The sequence below is a fragment of the Podarcis gaigeae genome (assembly GCF_964106915.1).
Source record: "Podarcis gaigeae genome assembly, chromosome: Z".
Taxonomy (NCBI): domain Eukaryota; kingdom Metazoa; phylum Chordata; class Lepidosauria; order Squamata; family Lacertidae; genus Podarcis; species Podarcis gaigeae.
The window spans coordinates 21,285,711-21,307,834 of NC_139691.1; the positions used below are offsets into that span (position 1 = coordinate 21,285,711).

The 22,124-nt window shown below is 44.7% G+C and overlaps 1 protein-coding gene across 1 annotated transcript in view; it reads right to left on the reverse strand.

The window, feature by feature from the left end:
• The window catches only part of LOC310837134 (heat shock factor protein 3-like), a gene marked incomplete at its 5' end in the record, with an annotated part of 33,121 nt that extends 13,140 nt beyond the window's left edge, over positions 1–19,981 (reverse strand). Inside the window, 9 exons of the mRNA XM_083723200.1 lie at positions 3,685–3,790; positions 8,913–9,043; positions 9,710–9,791; positions 11,283–11,344; positions 12,339–12,414; positions 14,783–14,904; positions 16,279–16,406; positions 18,471–18,579; positions 19,937–19,981. Coding sequence (XP_083579326.1) covers positions 3,685–3,790; positions 8,913–9,043; positions 9,710–9,791; positions 11,283–11,344; positions 12,339–12,414; positions 14,783–14,904; positions 16,279–16,406; positions 18,471–18,579; positions 19,937–19,981 — 861 coding nt within the window. The remainder of the gene's footprint in view (positions 1–3,684; positions 3,791–8,912; positions 9,044–9,709; positions 9,792–11,282; positions 11,345–12,338; positions 12,415–14,782; positions 14,905–16,278; positions 16,407–18,470; positions 18,580–19,936) is intronic.
• Positions 19,982–22,124: the final 2,143 nt, after the last annotated feature.

A 22,124-nucleotide genomic window follows, 5' to 3' on the forward strand; every position in this document is an offset into this window, starting at 1 on the left:
TTCCCCCCCCAAAAAAAGTAGGTGCGTCCTATGGGACGAAAAATACGGTAGCTACATGCCTGTTTTGCTCCTTTCTTTTGGCAGATATGGAATATCTTTTTTAAAACAGAAAATGTGGCCTTCCATCCCTGTTTGAGTTCCTTCTTTGGAAGCTGTGAGAATTAAGGCAGAGCTGCGTAGAGCAGGCAGGTCCTATAGAAACTCCAGAAAAAGACTGCATTTGCCACATGCCCAAGTGCATGGGTAGGCAAACTAAGGTCCGGGGGCCGGATCTGGGACATTCACCTTCTCAATCCAGCCCCTGTGGACGGTCTGGGAATCAGCGTGTTTTTACATGAGTAGAATGTGTCCTTTTATTTAAAATGCATCTCTGGGTTATTTGTGGGGCCTGCCCATAGCTGTCAACTTACAGATTTGAAAATAAGGGACCAGCAGCCTCGAAAATAAGGGATCAGCAGCCAAAATAATGGATTTTGCTTAGCTTATACAGAAGTCTGGCACTGATGGAGGCATGCTGCTTTTGCTGCGACTGACTGTGTTTTGCAGGGGGTTGGACTAGATGATCCTAAGGATCTACAACTCTGACCAAAGAAGAGTGGCAGACAAAACTGATGAACGACGTTGAGATGGCAAAACTTACAGGCAGAATTAGAAACCAGGAAGAGGACCCCTTTAATAAAGAATGGGGAAAGTTTATAATTTAGTTGAAAAGCTATTGTAAAGAGTTACATACATTGGTAGGATTGGCAGAAAACTTGTAGTAAAAATTTGAACTATGGATGGACAAATGATTTATAAAAGGGATGAAAGGGATGCAGAGAGGGAAATCACTGCAGTAAGATGCTGCACTGGTTGGAGGGTATGCTAAGCAGCACGTCGGGGCTGCCGTCGTCCTGGTGCAAGGCGTTCCATCGGCCCTTCCCCACCCAAGAGAGAGAGGGAGGGAGGGAGAGAGACTCTCGCCCACGCCACCCGCCAGCCTGGCATGAGGCGGTTGCGGCGCTGCCACGGGCACTGAAGTGGTGCCCTTCTGCATCCCTCCCCATCCCCTCCTCTTCCTCGTCCCTCAGGCTTCCCCTGCAGCACAGTGGAAGTCTCGCAAGAGAGGGGCTGCCCGACTGCCCGCCGCCACCCGTCTCCTCAGTATGCGCCGAGATGGAGATGTGGCAGCTCGTGTGCGCTCTCTCTCTCTCGTGGTGGAGGACCCCAAGCCGCTGCTTGCCTCCCGAGCTGGGCGAGCATGTAACCCGGGAAATTTAAGGGACATCATCAATAAGGGACAGCAGAGAGACACAGTGCTAGGATAAGGGAGTTTCCTGCCAAATAAGGGACGGTTGACAGCTATGGGCCTGCCTGGTGTTTTTACATGAGTAGAATGTGTCCTTTTATTTAAAATGCATCTCTCAGTTATTTGTGGGGCCTGCCTGGTGTTTTTACATAAGTAGAATGTGTGTTTTTATTTAAAATGCATCTTTCGGTTATTTGTGGGGCATAGGAATGTGTTCATTCCCCCCTCCCAAATATAGTCCGGCCCCCCACAAGGTCTGAGGGACAGTGGACCGGCCCCCTTCTGAAAAAATTTGCTGACCCCTGCCCAAGAGCTTTCCCCTCACAAATACTATTCCTACTGCTATCTATCTATCTGGCAAACCTGTTGGGATAGGGCCACTGAGTCCAGGTAATTTCGCTGCCCCAAAAGAGACAAAAAAGTGACTGTGAACTCAGAGCCAGCTCTCCCCATAGCACTGCCCCACATCTCTCTGCCAGTCAGTGAAAAAGCCTCTGCCGCTTATGTTTTCCAAACTGTAGTCTAGAGCTCCTGCAGAGTCCACATTCTGATCCTGAATCTTAGGGACAAAGGTCTGAAAGCACAAACCAAGAAAATAGACTTTTGATCAACCCAAGTAAGGTTCCACCTGACAACCAATCAGGCAAGAGACTTTAAATAGGGGAACTAAAGATGACAAATACTACCTTTCTCCTGATTCTCATATAGAACATAAGAACATCAGAAGAGCCTGCTGGATTAAGACAGTCCAGTCCAGCATCCTGTTCTCCCCAAGAAGAGGAGATAAGCAACTGGCTAGCAGTTACCATATTTTTCGCTCTATAGGATGCACCTGACCATAGGACGCACCTTGTTTTAGAGGGGGAGAACATAAAAATTTTCTCCCTCTCTCTGCTCAGCGCCCCTTCAGCAAAGTGGCAGGAGAAATGGAGCCCCTTCCATTTCTCCTCCCGCTTGGCTGAAGGAGCGCCGCGCAGCTCTCCCTCTCTGCTGAAGCCGGGAGAGTCTTGATCTCCTGGCTTCAGCAAAAGGAACCCGAAGCCTCCGGCTATCCCTGAAGCCTTCGGAGCACAGCACGAGTTCCCACTGCGCTCCAGAGGCTTCGGGTTCCTTTTGCTGAAGCTGGGAGAGCAAGAGCAGGGCTTCAACAGGAGCCTTCTGGAAACTCATTGGGTCCATCAGCCTTTGAGGGCGGACCATTCATGCAGGACCCTCGCCTCCGAGGAGGGGGAAAGATGCTGACAGCCTAAATCTCAACAGGAAGTGATCTGACCATGACAAGGGACTGATGTCAATGTTTCCCACATTCAAATCACCCTCTTCCTGCCCAGTTGAGAATACAAGGTCCAGAATGTGGCCTGCCACAAGTGTTGGGCTGGTGACTTGTTGGGACAGCCCCATGGTCATCGTGGCAGCCATGAAGTCCTGAGCCACTCCAGAGCCAGTCACCTCAGCATGGATGTTGAGGTTCACCAGAATCACCAGTCTGGGGGTCCTCAACACTGAGACCAGCTCTGTCAGCTCGGGCAGGGAGACTGCTTGGCAGCGAGGTGGGCAGTAAACCAGCAGAATCCCTAATCTGTTGTGGTTGCCCAATGCCAGGGAACACACATTCTTGATCCCTGCCCCCACACTGGACAGAGATACTGGAGAGAGAGAGAATTTCTATAGATCACCAGCAACACCCCCTTCCCTGACCCTCAAGTCTGCCCTGATGCTGCACCAAGTATCCAGGTAAGCACAACTGGGTGAGACCAACTCCACCCTGCTCACCCACCCAGGTCTCAATTATATCATGTAGACGAGCCTCCACATCCACAGTGGAACAATGGATGAGGATGGTCTCACTCCGAGCCAACTTCGCATTCAGCACCAGCAGCCATAGACCTGACGGCTGGCTGATAAGATAAGTCATAGACCTGACGGCTGTCTGATAAGTTCAAAGAGGAACTGGCACATGGCAGAGTCACCAACTGCCTGTGCCATGTGCCTTTTACCCTGCCCACCCCAGCTCCTACATCATTCCTCCGCCTACCCTGAACCACTGTGATGGGGCTGCTGTTCCTAGATCCTCTCTCCCCAGGTATATTCCACAAAAAACAAGAAACATGCAAGACAAAAACAGTTTAAAACTATTTAAAACATTTTAGACAATGGGTGTATTATAACAAAACTGAAACCAGCCAAGTACCCCAACCCAAAGATCTATTCAGCTGCCTTAGCTTTCAAATCTGCAGTTAGTCAGGACCTTGCCCTCCCCCAAGACTCACAACCGAGATGGCAGTACAGTGGCAAACCACTTTTTTAAATCCACAAATGCTGTTTTCGTCCTTTGTTGCATGAATGAGTACCGCTATTACAAATCTAGGAACTTGCCCACATGAAGATGAACTTACCCGAGAAAGTATTTTTGAGATATCGCATTGCTCCTCCTCACTCAGCTCCGTATCAATCTTCACAGAGTTTGATACGAATAAATTCAAGAAGCCTTCACCCTCCTTTCTATGAAGAAAAGCAGAAAGTCTAAAATTAAACAATAGGTAGAAGAAAAAAGGCAAGCGTTGCCACATTCATGGGAGAAGCCAAAGGAAAGAAGCAGCCTGATCAAAGAGCTGTTTCATGGTGGAATGAATTCCCTTAGAATGTGGTGGGCTCTCCTTCCTTGGAGGTTTTGGAACAGAGGTTGGATGGTCATCTGTCAGGGGTGCTTTAGCTGTGATTCCTGCATTTCAGGGGGTTAGACTGGATGAGCCTTGGGGGTCCCTTCCAACTCTGCAATTCTATGATCTTTTGATTCAATGGCAGGAATGTGGAGTAGCAGGGTTGTTGTTGTTTTAAATAAAGTGCTTATGTCCCACCTTCCAATAGAAAACAAAAGAACACGGGTAGCTTGCTTTAAATCAAATTGGTCCATGCAGCTCAGTGTTGTCTACACTGACTGGAAGTGGCTCTCCAGAGTTTCAGACAGGAAATCTCTCTCAGCCTTACTTGGAGCCACCATTGGGGATTGAACTTGGGGACCTTCTGCATGCAAAGCCAATGCTCTACCAGTAGGCTATGGCCCTTTCCCAAACAGCCTTAACAATACAAATAGGTGCAAAGGTTAGCTTTGATGGGTAGAGCCACAGCTCAGTGGTTGAGAACCTGCTTTGAAATATGTAGATCCATATGAACTTAGCTATGGGTCAGCAACAAAGCTGGGATTTTTGCCAAGAGGACTCAGCTTAAATGTGATCTCAGAAAGGCACTTCTTCATGTTTTCAGGCAGTCTCTCCCAACCTGTGCTGGCTGCTCTGCAGGGCACCACATTAAGGTAGGCTGCTCTTAAGCAAGCACACATACACAGCATCACTTAACCCTGGTTGAATTATGCCTTAACTGTGAAAAGATCTTGAAGAGGCACTTGACTTCTGCTTTGTAAATTTAACACACAGGTGGAACAGTGGTATTGAAACCTGATGGGAGAGAAGAGGGGACTTGATCATGCAAGACTTTTAGCTTACTCACACTTCCATTTGTGCCATGATTTCCAGGCACAGGCCCCTTATTTGTAGGACTGGTCTGAGCGGTTTTCTGCTTGCCTCAGTGCTTTCCCTGAGAAAACCTGTTGCTTATCACTGAAGTGGAACAAACACCAATCCACAGAAAACCCAATTGATGTTTCTTCTTGTTCAGCAGCAAACACACCTACAAATCATGGACCTGTGCCTAGGTATCATGGCATATACGAAAGTGTGGATGAGCCCTTGAAGTCAGCTCATCCCTGCATTAGATGATCACCCAAGGCCACTAATGAATCATCCTTTGGGAACCACTGGTCTGGCATCTCAAACTTTTCCTGGCAACTGCCCCCTTGGTTCCATAAACTCATGCCCAGAGCCCCCCAACCTACATAAAGCATCGCTCAGAATACTGCTTTATGTAACCCAATAAGGAAGCTAAAACTCAATAAAACTCAAAACAGGAACAATTAATTGCATATTTCTTCAAAGTTCAATTGAAACTATTTAGTTTAATTCAACAAAATTGATGAATTTGATCCAGTGACACCAGTTTTTCAAGGTTTGAAAACTACTGACACCTCTAGCAACCACCTGCCTCTTAGCACCTGCCTAGGTAATCCCACCACCTACGAGGAGGGGATACCACCTACTTTGGAAACTGCTGGGCTAGATGATTTACCAGAATGCCCAACTCAAGGAATCAGACTGGCCCCCATGAAACTAGGTGCACCTGTCAAGAGAAGTGATGAGCCGTGCTTGTTTTCCACGGACATGGGCCGTCAAGGTGTCAATCAGCTTCACAGAACCTCTCTTTTTTGCCTTGATCTTTGTCTTTTTTGCCTTGACATGGGCCGCCAAGGTGTTAAGCGGCTTCACAGAAGCTCTCTTTTTTGCCTTGGGCTGGGGTGGAGTGTCCACAGTCTGAAGTCTGCTATTGGCAGGAGTGTCTCCTGTTGCAGGCACTTGGGCCTCCCTAAGGGACATGCCACAGGCACAAGATGAGAATCCAGTACCCTTGCTTCTTTTTCTTAGCATATAATATAGTCAAAGCAACACGCCACCACTTCTATTTCATTTTATACAAAGCTAACTATAACCCTAAGCAAGCCACAACATAAATGCCATGCTAAGACCGCTGGCCCATTAACTTGATACCCCATGGAAAATCCACAGGCCTCCTAAAATGATTATCTCCAGCCCCTGTTGTGCCACAGCATCGACACTTTCCTGAGGCTTCTGAATGTAAACACCACATTGCTGGCTGCCAGGGGGTAACTTGATACTTTCAACAAGGAATTGAGCCTAGTGGCTATGACCAAATCTATGGAACTCACTGAAAGAAACAGATTAATTATGAGGAAGTGCTTCCATTCGCTGGCAGCCACTTGTTCATTCACACTGAATATCCCCCACATGTCTGTATTTTCAGTAACTTCAGTTCAGTAACTGGTTCCTCCATTCATGAACTCTGTACTAGTTTATACAAGTCAAATGGGCCTTAGAAAGCACTGCAAATAACAAGGCCAGTGGAAGTGATGGTATTCCAGCTGAACTATTTAAAATTTTAAAAGATGATGCTGTTAAGGTGCTACACTCAATATGCCAGCAAGTTTGGAAAACTCAGCAGTGGCCAGAGGATTGGAGAAGATCAGTCTACATCCCAATCCCAAAGAAGGGCAGTGCCAAAGAATGCTCCAACTACCGCACAATTGCACTCATTTCACATGCTAGCAAGGTTATGCTTAAAATTCTACAAGGTAGGCTCAAGCAGTATGTGGACCGCGAACTCCCAGAAGTGCAAGCTGGATTTAGAAGAGGCATAGGAACCAGAGACCAAATTGCAAACATGCGCTGGATTATGGAAAAAGCTAGAGAGTTCCAGAAAGACATCTACTTCTGCTTCATTGACTATGCAAAAGCCTTTGACTGTGTCGACCACAGCAAACTATGGCAAGTTCTTAAAGAAATGGGAGTGCCTGATCACCTCATCCGTCTGCTGAGAAATCTCTATGTGGGACAAGAAGCTACAGTTAGAACTGGATATGGAACAACTGATTGGTTCAAAATTGGGAAAGGAGTACGACAAGGCTGTATATTATCTCCCTGCTTATTTAACATATGCAGAATTCATCATGCAAAAGGCTGGGCTGGATGAATCCCTAGCCGGAATTAAGATTGCTGGAAGAAATATCAACAACCTCAGATATGCAGATGGCACAACCTTGATGGCAGAAAGTGAGGAGGAATTAAAGAAACTTTTATGGAGGGTGAAAGAGGAGAGCGCAAAATATGGTCTGAAGCTCAACATCAAAAAAATGAAGATCATGGCCACTGGGCCCATCACCTCCTGGCAAATAGAAGGGGAAGAAATGGAGGCAGTGAGAGATTTTACTTTCTTGTGCTGCATGATCACTGCAGATGGTGACAGCAGCCACGAAATTAAAAGACGCCTGCTTCTTGGGAGAAAAGCAATGACAAACCTAGACAGCATCTTATAAAGCAGAGACATCACCTTGCCAACAAAGGTCCGTATAGTTAAAGCTATGGTTTTCCCAGTAGTGATGTACGGAAGTGAGAGCTGGAACATAAAGAAGGCTGATCGCCGAAGAATTGATGCTTTTGAATTATGGTGCTGGAGGAGACTCCTGAGAGTCCCATGGACTGTAAGAAGATCAAACCTATCCATTCTTGAGGAAATCAGCCCTGAGTGCTCACTGGAAGGACAGATCCTGAAGCTGAGACTCCAATACTTTGAGAAGAGAAGAGTCCCTGGAAAAGACCCTGATGTTGGGAAAGATGGAGGGCACAAGGAGAAGGGGACGACAGAGGGCGAGATGGTTGGACAGTGTTCTTGAAGCTATGAACATGAGTTTGACCAAACTGCGGGAGGCAGTGGAAGACAGGAGTGCCTGGCGTGCTCTGGTCCATGGGGTCACAAAGAGTCGGACACGACTATACAACAACAACAAGTGTAATCTTAGGAGGTTAGTACTTAACCTAGCACCAAAGCACAGGGTTCCATGTAGAGAGCCCCCTGATTCAGTACTCAGCATCTCCAGTTACAAGGATCTCCAACACAGGGGAAGACTCTGTTTAGGATCTTTCCAAGCTTTGTTCAAGCAAAACCCAGTCAGTTTTGTACTTACTCATTTCCTTGCACACTTTGCCAGCTCTACTAGCTTCTTTTAAAGAAGAAGTGACTAGAAAGTACAGTATTCTGCCAAAATAAAACACTCCACAACTTTTGTATTTAACGTTAACAGAAAAACTGACAACCCATGTTTGAAAGAGTGAAACAGACAAGAAAATCAATACTTGTCAATCAACCTGGCATACTTCTCTTTACATATATGCACAGTGCTGCTTTTCTTTTTAAAAAAATGTTTAGGGGCGCTGTCATTTTCCTACGCATAATGAAATACTGCCCCTCAATGAGACCAAACGTAGATTCACAAAATGTTTAGGGGTATGCGTCCCCCCAGAAAAAAGCACTGCCTATGCATCACCGACAGAACGTGGTTTAGGGCCTGTGAGAACACACAGCAACTTATGGAATGATGCCTTCGTTTAAAAGCTAAAATGACTGTAAAGTTAAATGTAATTAAATAGATGTTTGCGGCTTCTAGGTAGGATTGCTGAATATTGATTGTTTTCACTTACTTATGCAAGAAGCAACATTTATTGGCATTTTGGGGTTTCCAAGCAGTCAGCCAAAGAGAGACACTCTATGCATATATCACCCAAAGCAAAAAGGGTTGCAGCACCGTCTTCAGCCTCTGAATTGTTTACTGAGAAACAGCCAGCCAACCTACCTACCTGTCTAAACCACAATGCACGTTTTGAATTCTGCATCCTCACTGTTAAGTTGTGGGTGAACATATCAGACGACACAGCGATTCTTCAAACAGCTCTTGTTTATTCACAGGCCATAACAGAACTGAACTGAAGGGTTCAGCCAGCCTGCTTATATAGAGCTCCACTAGAACGCAACAGTAACCATTTTCTGTAACTATCCAATCACTGAAAGTCACTTTCGATCCCTTATTTGCATATGTGGACCTGAACTATCTACAGTATCCCCCTGCTGGCCCAGGGTGAGAACTTCAGTACATAACACTCACCTGGTCCCATGGGGCTCATGCACTACAGCCTGCCCATTATTTGCACCAGCAGCAGCACCTGCTTCACCCTCCATGTTGTTATGGGTCACAATCAAGTTTCTGCTGTCTGCACTGTGTTCTGGAACAGCTGCCTGCAAGAGACAAGAGTAAGAAACTGATGTATTAGTGTGACAACACCTACACTCTAGAACTCCCTACTAACATCAGGCAGGTGCCTTCACTGTACAGTTGTACCTTGGATCCTGAACACCTTGTGACTCAAACATTTTGGCTCCTGAATGCCGCAAACTCAGAAGTGAGTGTTCCAGTTTGCGAACGTTCTTTGGAACCCGAACGCCCAGAGCGGGGCTTCTGCAGTTTCTGATTGGCTGCAGGAGCTTCCTGCAGCAAATCAGAAGCCACGCCTTGGTTTCTGAACATTTTGGAATTCGAACGGACTTCCGGAACAGATTCCGTTCAACATCCGAGGTATGACTGTATTCTTTTCAGCCTGCCTGCTAAAAACATTTTTGTTTAGGCAAGCCTACCCAGACATATAGAATGTTGATATATGTTTTAATCTGCTTTTAGCTTATTTTAATCTTTGAAGGTTTTAAGTGCTTTTTTACAGACGATATTTTTAATTTTCTCTTGATGTTCTCTCCCTACCCCCACCCCTGCAACCATCAAGCAGGTGTATAAATCTTATGAAATAAATAAAATGTCTGACTAGTGTCATACTGGTTAAATCTTTTACCTGGGCTATTGTACACAAAGTAAAACAGGAGAATTATTTTTTAATTTTTAAAAAAGCTTACTGTTTCACGATCCTCCATAGCACTGTGAGCCTGTGGAAGGCTGTTCTTTGGACCAGGGGCTTCCGAAGCATCATTCTGAGGTCTGAGTGAGTGAGAGAGAAAAAAAAACACACACACACACACACACACATAAATAACCAAATTCTTATGACGTGCTTAGAAAGATATGAGGGGCCAAAACATCTAATTCAAAAATTCATCTTGTCTTCCACATAAGGCAATCCTTACCTGCAGAAGAAATGAAGGAGGCAAAGCTAGAAGTACAGATAGGTTGGCCTAAATCTTATCCACTTGCTCAAGATTTTACCCTCTTTTGCAGCATGGGAGATCCCTTTACTACTTACCACTGTATTGTTAATATCAATCATATTATGATGACTGATAAAGTATCTTCACAAAGGCTTTCTGTCGTGTATGATTTCTACAGTAAAATCTGAAAGCCAGTCTTGTGAATTTATTTCAAATGCGTAATTTCCTACCAAGCTTTTTTCTTTTCTTTTTTCTTTTTTTGACAGGCCAGCGCCTCCAGCCTTCCTTTCCCTCATCCATCAACTGTGGGCAGCCCTTCCATCAGGCTACCTCAGTGGGGAGAGAGAAGGGAAGCAGGAAGCTCACTCAGTCAGCTTTGCTGGAGGCCCAGTTCCACCAGACACCTGCTGGTCCTCAACTGTGCCAGTTGGGCATTATAGGAACAATTGTTTAGAAATTGGTGTTTGAGTTTTGGTTTTCTTCTCTGCCCCACCTTCCCTTTTCCCTTCTACGTTGTCGGGGTTGTTGTTGTTGTTGTTTTAAGATCATAAGTTTTCGGGTGGGGACTGTCCTGTTTTGATTATATGTAAGCCACTCTGGAAGCTTTTTGGGCTGAAGAACCAGGCACAAACACTCCAAGTAAAAATAGCAAGCTCTTGCGAGCTATGGCTCCCCAAGCATCTATAAAAGGTGAGGACATACAGAGAAAAGGACAAAGATGTAACAGATGAACATGGACCATGGGGGAAGGAGCTTCTTAGTGGTGAGGCACACACATTTCTTGAAGGAGGGCCCAGGTTCAATCTGTAGCATCTCCTGTTAAAATATTCTCAGGTAGGAGGGCTTGAGTTTGTGGGGAACAACTCAGAGAGCTGCTGCCAGTCAACGTATAGGAAATATTGGTCTATGGTCTGACTCGGTATAAGGCTGCTTCATGTGACTTTTCCAGGTAAGCAAGAAGCCACAGTATCTAAAGCATCCCTAAACAGCTTAAAAACTAAGTATCTCCATACACGCCCACAACAAATATTTCACAAAACCAGATATAAGAAATAAGAGAGATGAAGCCACAATATTTAAAATAGTGTGGTGACAGTGTGAAATGAACAGAAAGTACCATATTTCAAAGAAGCACCACTGAGGGTACCTGGGGTCTTAGTGCCTCGGCAAACCCCTTTCTGCTGGTCTTTTTCTAAGACGTTTTCCAGAGGTCAAAGCACTGCATGATGTAAATACAAGCTTTGACTTCTTTCCCCAACTAAATAGGGGGAATTATTTTATAGGTTCATTTTGGGCAACAGGAGAAGAAAGTAGTAAGAATTACCTTTTCCTTTGGGCATCCTGCCTGCCTGTCTCAGACATGCAATTCCTAATGATCTGGAGGATCTGAAGTCAAAGAGGTAGAGAGAGAATGAATGAATGAATGAATGAATGAATGAGTGAGTGAGTGAATGTTAGAAGCCATGTATTCCTTTTAGTCATTGCCACAGGGTCAGGGGACAGTTCCAACTGAGAGTTAGCTATCAAGACACACCTGCCATGTTCAGGCTTGCAAGCTACAGAAGAAGGCCTGAGTTTGAAAAAGCATTTGCCATGCAGCAGCCAGCATGGGCTCTTCCTGCCCTTCAACTGCCACTTGGCAAAAGCAGTTCCATCAGGGTGCATCAAAGAAAGACCATCTCCACTCATCTCCATTCAGACTAGTCATTGCAGTAATTACTCAGTAACATTTAGGACTAGTGACCCAAGTGTACTAGTTTTCCTCTTCCTCTATCTTGTCTGCCTGCCTTTTCTTCTTGTGTTGTGTCTTTTAGATAGCAAGCCTGCAGGCAGAGACTGCCTTATTTGTTAATGATTTTATGCAAGCTGCATGGAACAGGGAAGCATATTTGTGTGTTTGAATCCTCTGAATAGCTGTTTAATTTGTTTTTATATTGCTGATTTACTGGTTTTAGATTGTGTCTTGTACACTGTTTAGGTTTTTGAAAATATTGAATGGTACATAAATACTTTTAAGCAAACAAGCATTATCCCCATACTGCATATTATGGAGGTGAGGCAAGCCAGGCAGTGGTTTGCATAATCTTCCTAGAGCATTTAGGAGAGTTCTGAATGGGGGGACTTCTAAATTCACAGCTCAGCTTTAGCCACTATCCTAAATTACCCTGCCTTAACAGGACATAAAGATTACCATCTATCTCTGTGTACTTTACTCATCTACTTCTGGTATGCCATAGTGCAGCCTGGTGTTGCCCTCCAGATGCCACTTCCATTTGACCAAGACTGATGGAAGCCATAGTCCAAAACACATCAGGAGGACAGTTAGTTGGCAAAGGCTGCTCTGGAACATCAGGATAAAAGCAAAGTCTTTTTCTGGTACCTGAGATAAGACGTCCTGCTGCTGATCTTCCTTCTGTTGCAGAGAGCCCATTCCCTCAAGAACTGAGGTGGTGTCCCTGAAAGAACAGGCACAGAGGGAGGTAAGAAGAACTAAGGAAGAGGGGAAGATGGTCACATACCTGCCTTATGATGGCACAATGTCAGGGGACATTTCATGCTGCTTTTTTAGATATAGAACCAGAAATGAGAAGTGGGAAGGCAATGTACCCACTTCATACAAGCATAGTAGACACAGCTGCTTTTCAGTGCCGCACTCAGTGGAAAACCTCAGCTTGATGTGTCAGAAAAACAGTGATTATGTACTTGGACCGCCAATCCTGACGACCCTTGAGTTAACCAGCTCTTGTTCCTCATCATGCCAGGCCTGCTGGGTTGGTTCTGGGGAATTTCACATACACCTCCTTTGCTGTTCAGCCAGTCCTTGAGTTGGAAGGTACAGTACAATTGCATCTTCTGCAGGGGCTGCATTCCAGGGATAGTGTGTATATGCAAAAACACATATACTTGAAATGCCCATGCATGAGCAATCTTCTGGAGCCAGCACACCAAAGGAAGGTAGAGAGCTTTTAAGCTCTCTGCTTACTGGGCTGTGAGATCTCATGGGGCCAAACAAGATTTCATGAGAGCCAGGTAAGCAAGACAGGGAGATTAAAAGCTCTTTCCATGCCAGAAAAAAACCCCTCTGCAATAAAAGCTTTTAAGCTCTCCACCTTCTGTGCAATTAATTTGTTTGATTTCAACCAGCTGGTCTTCAACAGCATAAAGTTGAAATCGCACAGGTTAGACATGCATATGTACTGTACCCTTCTAAAGCAGAAGTTGGTGCCCCCTCCAGATGTTTGGATCACAACTCCTATCATCCCTTAATACTAGACCATGCTTGCTGGGGCTGCTGGGAACTGTAGTCAAAAATATCCATTATTAATTATTTCATTTATTTGTATCTCACATTCTTTTGCTAACCGGGACTGACACAATGACACAGATAAAATACAAAAAAATCTAAACAGAAAAGATAATCATTAAAAAGTAACTCTTAATAGACTTGTTTTTATATTGTTTCAATTCTATAAGATCTTAGTTACCTTTTAATGATTAAAAGGTGGGGGAAGTGTTTTTAACAGTGCTGTTGTGTTTTTATTATCTAAAAGATAATCATTAAAAAGTAACTCTTAATAGACTTGTTTTTATATTGTTTCAATTCTATAAGATCTTAGTTACCTTTTAATGATTATCTTTTAGATAATAAAAACACAACAGCACTGTTAAAAACACTTCCTTAAAAAAACAGCTCCCCAAAGACTGTCAGAATAAAACCATCTTCCCCCACCACTGGAAGGACAACATGGGAGCCAGTCTAGCTTCTTTGGGGAGAGAGCTTCAAAGCCTAGAAGCAGCCTCTCTAAATCTAGAGTTCGGGGCAAGTTTATATGAGGGAATAAGGTTTTTCAGATAGCTTGGGCCTACACTGCATAGGGCATCTAGGGGGCACCATGTTGGTTACGCCAGTGTAGACAGAGCTGAGGGAAAGTGTATGGTTCAATATAAGGCACTTTCCTTCAAGACAGAAAAAAAGCTATTATTTATTCACGCAGTGCGTAAACTATGAAATCTGCTAAGCACAAGATGTAGTGATCATCAACAAATGTGACTGGTTTAAAATGGGATTAGGCAAATTAATGGCGGATAAGTTTATTTGGTATATCAGTCATGAACAAATAATGTTATCGTGATAACTGTGTGCTTCCAGTACCGGAAATAGCAGGCCTCTGAATATCAGTTGCTCACAATTCTGAGTCTCTCAGAGGCATTTGGATAGCCACTGTGAGAACATGATGCTGAACAAGATGGGTCTTAGGCCTGATCCAGCAGGATTCCTCGCATGCCCTTATTAGAAATGAGCTATAGGTTCTCCAGCAGTTTGACTTCACCCCTGGAGGCACACTCCATTGTCTCTCAAGACAGACAGATGCCAGTGGTACAGAATGGCTCTTTCTAACGGCCACTTCAGAACCGCCTAAATGCAAGTGAGAAACAGCCAAGTGTGAAAGTACTAATGCTGCTGAATTACCCAGAAATTAAACAGGACATTTCAGTCTCTGCCCTAAGTTGAGCTCTGCAAACAGATAACATGGCACACAAGTGAAGCTCAAAACATAGCACAGATAGAAGCTTCATGTTACCTACAAGCTACTTAGCCATAATGCTGAAAAAGGCACTGAAAAGTGTGTGTCAATTACCCAGATTCTGCTTATTTTTGCACTCAGCATCACACTTCACCGTGGTGCCAAATCCTGCTATGCAGCCCCTACCCTACCTGTAGCTTTGCAAATGCAGGTAAGTTGAAGATGTTGCAAAACCTAAAATGAGCAGAGTGGCTCTCATTACAAGACAGTACAAACTCAGCAGAAGAAATGTTGACACCTGGTCACGGTATCCAGCTTGATGCTTATGCCATCCTGCTGTTCTCTCATGGCCCGGAATTCGGCGAGCATTGCCTGCTGGTCTTTTTTTGAGCTGGCTGCGGGCTCCTTGCGTGTATACACCTGTGACAGAATCAGATTGCAGGTACTGTTTTTAGAGACAAGTTATTGTTTAAGCAGGGAACAAATGCAGTTAAGGGACTGGCTTTTGCAGAGCGAGGACTTTGGAAGCCATCCAGCCTCACCTCTATCTATCACAGGAGAAATCCCAAATCTGGTGCATATACCACCTCAGCTGGCAGCAGCAGCACAACTGCAGCTCTATAATTTTGGGAACAAATGGCCTCTGAGTGCCTCAGTAAGAAAACTGCCAGTTCACTCAAGCATCATTCGAAAGTGAGCCCTTTAAGTGGGTTTGTGCAGTTTGGAAAAAATGTTTAGGGAACACTTGAGAGGCCACTGATATTTCCCTCGAACAGGCCTGACTCACACAAAAGGAAAACCACAGCTTCCCACCCCACAGATGAACCTTGGGTTCACACGCAAGGTCATTCTCCCCTCCTCTTGAACCAACATAGTGGCCTTTTGCACCTGCAGGAGAAGGAATTCCACAATCGAGGCACCACTACAGAGAAGGCCCTGTCCTGAGTCACTGTGAGACACACCCACTAGAATGATATGAAATCAGGCTTGGAAAGAAAGTGGAGGGTTTCATCAACTTTGCACTGACCCTCAGAAAATATTAGAGGAACAGTGAGAGCCCTGTTCACTCCTTGGGACGAGAGGATTGCCCCAACAGGTCAGAGGAGCCCCCTCAGAGATGCAGAATGATGGCACAGTGAAGAACTTGCCCCCATGCTGGTCCAGAAGCAGCAAGAGAACTAGGCTGCTAAGGCCAGCTAAAAGTTATTGACCTCTGACTATTCAAGCAACAAGAGCCATCCTTGCAAGACTATTGCACAGATGAGTGAAAACAGTTGGAAACCTTGAACATTACTTGGAATCTGTATATTTCAGCCTATATAACCAATATATTTTTCAAATAAAATACTGCAATTTCTTAATAATCTCAGAAGGCAGCATACAAAAATGACTGTTATATATGGCCAGTCGCAGTAAAGATCAGGCTTCCTCAGCCTGGCCCCTTCACACCTTGAAGGATAACAACTGCCATCATCCTTGACCATTGGCCATACTGGCTAGGGCTGATGGGAGCTGGAGTCCAAGATGTCTGGATGGTACCAGGTTGAGAAAGGCTGGTCAAGCCTATATACCCAAATAATCTGAAGGTGATGGGGAATCAGTCATGTTTTGCGGCAACAATGAGGCATCTGTACGCTCTGCAATGGAGGCTTATTGGCAATGCTGCCACACACACACACACACACACATGCACAAGCAGGAATCCTGTGTGTAGCACTAACATCACTGTGGTTGCATTTCAGAGCTAAGGTCTTCACCAGGTTGTGAACGGGGGGGGGGGGGGACACACAATACCTTCCGTTGGATGCTCGCCAGCAGTTCAGGTTTCCCTTTTTTGAACTGTGGGTGTTGATACTCCATGGTAGGGTTTTTGAAAGTGAGCATTGTTTCATTTCTCATTGATGTTACCTTCTTGAAACCATCTGTGAAGGCATTAAAGGAGATGAATGCTCTTTAGTTTCTCCTCCCAAGAGGCGATATGATTCTAGATCTGTTCACCTTCCTTAGTAAGAATATAACAATATACCAATCCATGTTCAAGGTGTTGCTACTGGTATACAAAGCCCTCAACAGCTTGGAACCAATTTACCTGCAAGATTGCCTTGCCCCACATAAGCCTACTCAATGGCTTCAATCTGCAGAACTGGTACTTTTACAGGTGCCATATAACACCTGTTCCACATCTGCAAGAACTTGATCTTTTTCTTGTGGTAGCACCTATACTTTGGAACTCCCTGCCTATTGACATCAGGCAGGCACTTTCCCTGTAATCTTTTTGGCACCTGCTAAAAACATTTTTGTTTAGACAAGCCTGTCCTTATGCTTAAAAAAAGCTGATGTGTGCTTTAATTTGTTTTTAGTCTATTGCTGTTTTAACTTTTCAAATGTCTTAAATTATTCATTTTTCTTACTGATAATTTTATTGTTTTATCCTTTTTGTAAACTGTGTTGAGTTTTTGTCTTCACTTTTTTACAATCAAGCAGTGTTTCAATTTTATGAAATAAATAACAACACAGGATAAGACACCTGAAAACATACTTTTCAGAGAGAGGAGGCCCACGTAATTGAAACAAACCTGCCCATGGTCATTTCTTTTGACCAATGATTATAGAAGGTAAACAGGTAAGGGAAGAGGGAAGCAACGAAGGGAACCACTCCTGCCACTCATCATGCCCTCTAACAGCAAGAACTGCAGCATCTTGGCTTGCTCGTTTTGATTGTTGTTTTAGTACCATCAAGCAAAGAGTTGTGTGGCACCTTCAGGACCAACAAATTTATTATGGTGCAAGATTTCATGGACCACAACCCACTTCATCAAATACACCTGACCAGGGCCACAGGACTCTTGAGGGTTTTTCTGCAAGAGACTAGCACGGCTACATCTCTAGAAACTGATATTACTTGTGGTGCTTTTAGTTAGTTCATCCATGCCCTCCTATTCCCCGCCTCCTCCAAGGAGCTCAGAACAGCACACAGAGGTGGTCCTAGCCAGCCTCCCATGTTACCCTTGTAGCAGTTCTGCAAAGCAGATTGGGCTGAGAACACCTGACTGTCCCAAGAGTGTCTGAGAGGCCCTCAGTGAACTTCACAACAGAGTGGTGAAACACTATTCCCCTTCACTTCTTTTAAGCCACAAGTCTAAATTTCAAAAGAGGAGGCGATTAATGATGCTGGATAAAGACAAGCTTCATCCACGAATTATGCCACCCATGTTCCAAATTGTGACACCTCCTGCCATTCCCCTGCTTTGTTTCAAGACCAGGAAACTCTTATTGTGTCCAGCTCAACAATGCCTGCACTCTTTCCCGAGATCATCTCTTCATTTTAGCTAGAAATCGGTATTTCAATACACCCCACCCCACCCCATTTTAAAGTTATGGTTATCTTTAGGGCAGGGCTTTTCAAAACATCCCCCTCACAGGAAACCCTCTTCACAGCAATGCATCACATACTGTGCATCAAAATATGCTTCTCTCTAAAACATGCAACAGAGAAAGCAGTTGTTGCCTTCAATTCTTGTAATTGATCTAATTCTACTTGAAGCCTAAAAAACTACTTCTGTTGAGAGACTCATTGTTTTCTTTTTTCCTCTTTCTTTGTTTCGTCCCCCTAGTGGTGGTGCCTCAGACTAGGCCTTGCTCCCTGCACCTGAGCTTTAAGCAATATAATCATCATTTGAGAGAATTGCTGCTGTTTCCTCCAGCACTTGTGGCCAACTCACATGAATTTTAAGAGTTGTGCATTGACTAATTATATCCTAGTTAATTGGGCATATCAACTGTTGGAATGATAGGCTTAAAAAATAATAATCTGGAATAACACCTACTAGGAACTTTTGGGAAGGGATGTTTAATTGTTCCACAATTTCAGTTTTGTTCAACTGATTTTTATTTAGAGAACAGTTTTGGATCATTTGTGTTTATAATGTGAACTAAGTGAAAATCATGGACAGAAAACAGTAAACACACACAGATCTGGTACTTACACAAGTTGAGCTGACGAACGAAGCTGGACAAGTTGTTGTGTTTGAAGTATTTTGGGAGCAGCTGAGATGCAAACCTTTGCTCATCCAAGATGCAAACTTTTTGCCCATCCTAGAAGAATTAAAGGTGGGGAACAGCACAGTAAGGAAGAGCAGCAACAAATCTGAGCTTCCTACATATTAGACACACAAGGAGTGCTATTGTAAGAGCCATTGTGGAGACAGGAGGAAGAGTATGCCACAATGCCTAATGCTTTAGGACTACATGAAAAAAAATCCTAGATTTGATTTTTCACACTCACCAATTCAGTAGGTTGTGGTCAAGCTCCCATCCTCTTTTGCATAATCTTAGAGCAGCGATGGGGAAACTCTAGCCCTCCAGCCATTGTTGGACTGAGACTACAACCAGCTCCAGCCAAGGAGCAGGGAAGACAGGAGCTATAGCCCAGCAACAGGTCCCAGAAAATGGCAACAGGTCGCAGAATGGTGTATGGAACAGGCACGTAAAGAGTCACTTAGCTGGGGTGATTAAAGGATAGCAGCCAAACAATCACACATAAACTGGAAGATATTTGGGTTCTTTTCATGGTTTCAGGGTGCTGATGTGCCTAACACAGAGCAGGGAGGTTGAGCTAATAACTTATGTGGACTTATTAACAAAGGTTTGGATTGGATAAGAAAATGCTCAACAAGACTGATTCCCATTACCGGCCCCACAGCAAGTAGCTGCAAAACACAGATTCCCACTCAAATGACACAAAACAGCTGTAAGCAGGGGTGGAGGAAGGGGGTGCAGTGGGTGCGGTCTGCCCCGGGTTTCACCACTGGAGGGAGTGACAAAATGCTGGGCGGCACTCACTGTGGGGCCTGCAGCATGCCTGAGCCATATGTCTCATGGGATAGACATGGCGGCTTGGGTGTGCGCAGGCTCCGCACTGCCCAAACGGTGTAGGGCAGCTGAGTGGGAGGAGGCAGGCAGACTCCAGAGGCCCCGTGGTGCACCCCGCCCCTATTGGCGGTGTGCCCTGCCCCTGGGTGCGCTGCCCCAGGTGCTCGAGTGGCTTCCTTGACAGCTGTAAAATACTAAAAGGAAAAAATAGTATCTTTAAGAGGTAAAGTTTTGAAGCAGCATATACAATACTTTCTTGCAGCCTGAAAGTGTTGTTTTAAGAAAAGGGATACGTGCTGAATAAATCTAAAAAAGGGCTGGGGGATCAATTGCTACATCATCCAAAAACAGTTAAAAGTCCACATCATGCTAACAGTTTCATAACAGGTGACGTGGCACTATATTGCAATTCATGATGTCTTTGTGTGCTGTGTAAAAATCATGATGTGGGGAAAACTGAAGCAAGTCATTGCTTTTCTCCTGATTCCTGTTGCCCCTGTTGCTCTGGCACCTCAGCTCTCTCCTGCCTCTTGCAGATGGGAGCGATCCACAAGAACAGGTGCTGAAGAAAGGAGCCTACCCGGAAACTTTCCTCAGTAATATTGAGGCCATGAGCTTCTTGTTTTTAAGCTCAGAGGCCAGGCTGGTAGGTGATTGAGGGAGGCCTCCGATGCAGGAAGCCCATTATGTCTAGCCACACAAAAGCTGCCATGTGGCTATCCAGCCCTGCCTTTTGAATAACTGCTGCCCTCAGCTGGGGCTTCCTTGGAAGGCGCTGCTAGTCCTGGAGAAAAATGAACTGGGGTTAAAACTTTTGAGTTAAATAAAATAAAACTAAAACTTGGCCTGTTGTTTAATGCTCTTTCCTTACTGGTCCCCTTATCTCTCTCTCTCTCTCTCTCTCTCTCTCTCTCTGTGTGTGTGTGTGTGTGTGTGTTTCTGTGTCTCCCTCACTTCACAAAATGTGCTTCCCCCCTTGATTATGTAATTAAACTTTTAGGAAACAACATCTCACCTTACCTGTTAGCTATGCTACTGTTTACTTCTACAGCCTTACTTTTAGAGAAAAAGTACAAATTTTAAAATTATCTGTGCGATGAAATAACAGCTGCAGCAATATGTGAAAGGTAAGTAAATATCTTGTCAGCTTTATGACCCTAAGTAATGCCGAGTAAGTGCTTGCCCAGCTTTGGGAGGGAGAGAAGGGTTCTAGGACCAGAGCCAGCTGGTTCCAGAGCCAGCCTTCTTGCTCAGTGCAGGATTGAGAGTGGTGCCAGTATTTTCTCTGCACAGGGTGCCAAATTAAGAAGATCCCCTTGGGGGCGCTAAAGAGCAGACTCGCAAGACCACCATGTTATGAAAGATCAGAGAGTGCCTCCATTTTGTCTGGCTTTTGGAGAGGACGGCGCAAGGGCTCTGGGTTATGCTAGAGCCCTGGCACTGCCTTACATAAGCCGGAAACCTAAGAAGTGCTTGCCCATATTTGGGAAGGAGGGAAGGACTCTAGGACCAAGGGGTGACAGCAGTAAGATCTATAATAGAGAAAATCCCCTTGAGGGCGCTAAGCATTGGGAGCAGAAAAATAGAATCATAGAACTGTAGAGTTGGAAGGGACCCTGAGGGTCATCCAGTCCAACCCCCTGCAATGCAGGAATATGCAGCTGTCCCATATGGGGATCAATTGTGCAACCGTGGCATTATCAGCACCGCACTCTAACCAACTGAGCTATGCAAAGTCCACCCATCTTATTTGTCTTTGTTTGGGCAGAACGAGTGCTCTTTTCCCAAAGACACCTGTCGCAATCACAGTTCTGCACAGGTAGGTGTATGGGGAGAAGTATAGATAAATGAAGACTGAGTTTCCTCATTTCTCCATTTGTTTATTTATTCCCCCACATGACCTAACACCCTTGCAAGAGCAGAAAGTGATTTCCACCTCACCTCCGAAATTGCCCCCCTCCTCTTTGCTGCCCAACACTGTGCAACACATAGATGTGTACCTGTGTCTCCCTCATTTCTGTTAGGCAACATTCACGTTACCTTTGAGAGATAGAGTATTAATTACTTATACAACTTTCTGCAAATTTAAAAATTATCTGCAAAAGGCGAAGTGGCACAAAATTACAAAGATCCACGTGGGAGCAATAAATAGCCCCTGACAGGCGGCCATTTTATGAAAGATTACGGAGTGCCTCCATTTTGTGTGGCTTTTGGAGGGCGGTGTGAGGGCTCTGGGATGCTGCCAGAACATTGGCACCGCTTTCCCTAAGCCAGGAGCCCGGCAGTTTTTCTGCTCATGGAACAGAACTGAGTTGCCACAAAATTAAGAAGATACACTTGGGGACACCAAATATTCCATTTTTGAAAGCTGCCCCCTTTTCAAAGCCAGCTAAACCTGATGCAATAGCAGTTTTGCACAGGTGTGTGTATAGGGTGGGTGTGAGAGAGAAATCAATGAAGTGTGTTTTTTCTCTGCTTACTATTTGTTTCTCCACCTCTTGACACCCTTATGCATGGCCTCCCAAATCCCCCCCCCACGTTACTTCAAAACATACAGATGTGTACTTCTCTCTCTCACGTCTATTAAGGAACATTCTCTCACCTTATCTTTGATATCTATGCTACTATTTCGGCAACTTTAACTTAAGAGAAAATGTGCTAGGCTAAAATTATCTGTACTGTTACATAACAGTTGCAGAAATATGTTAAAGGTACTTATTTCAGACCTTGTGCAATATCAATGTATCACGATGTTTAGCTATTGACTT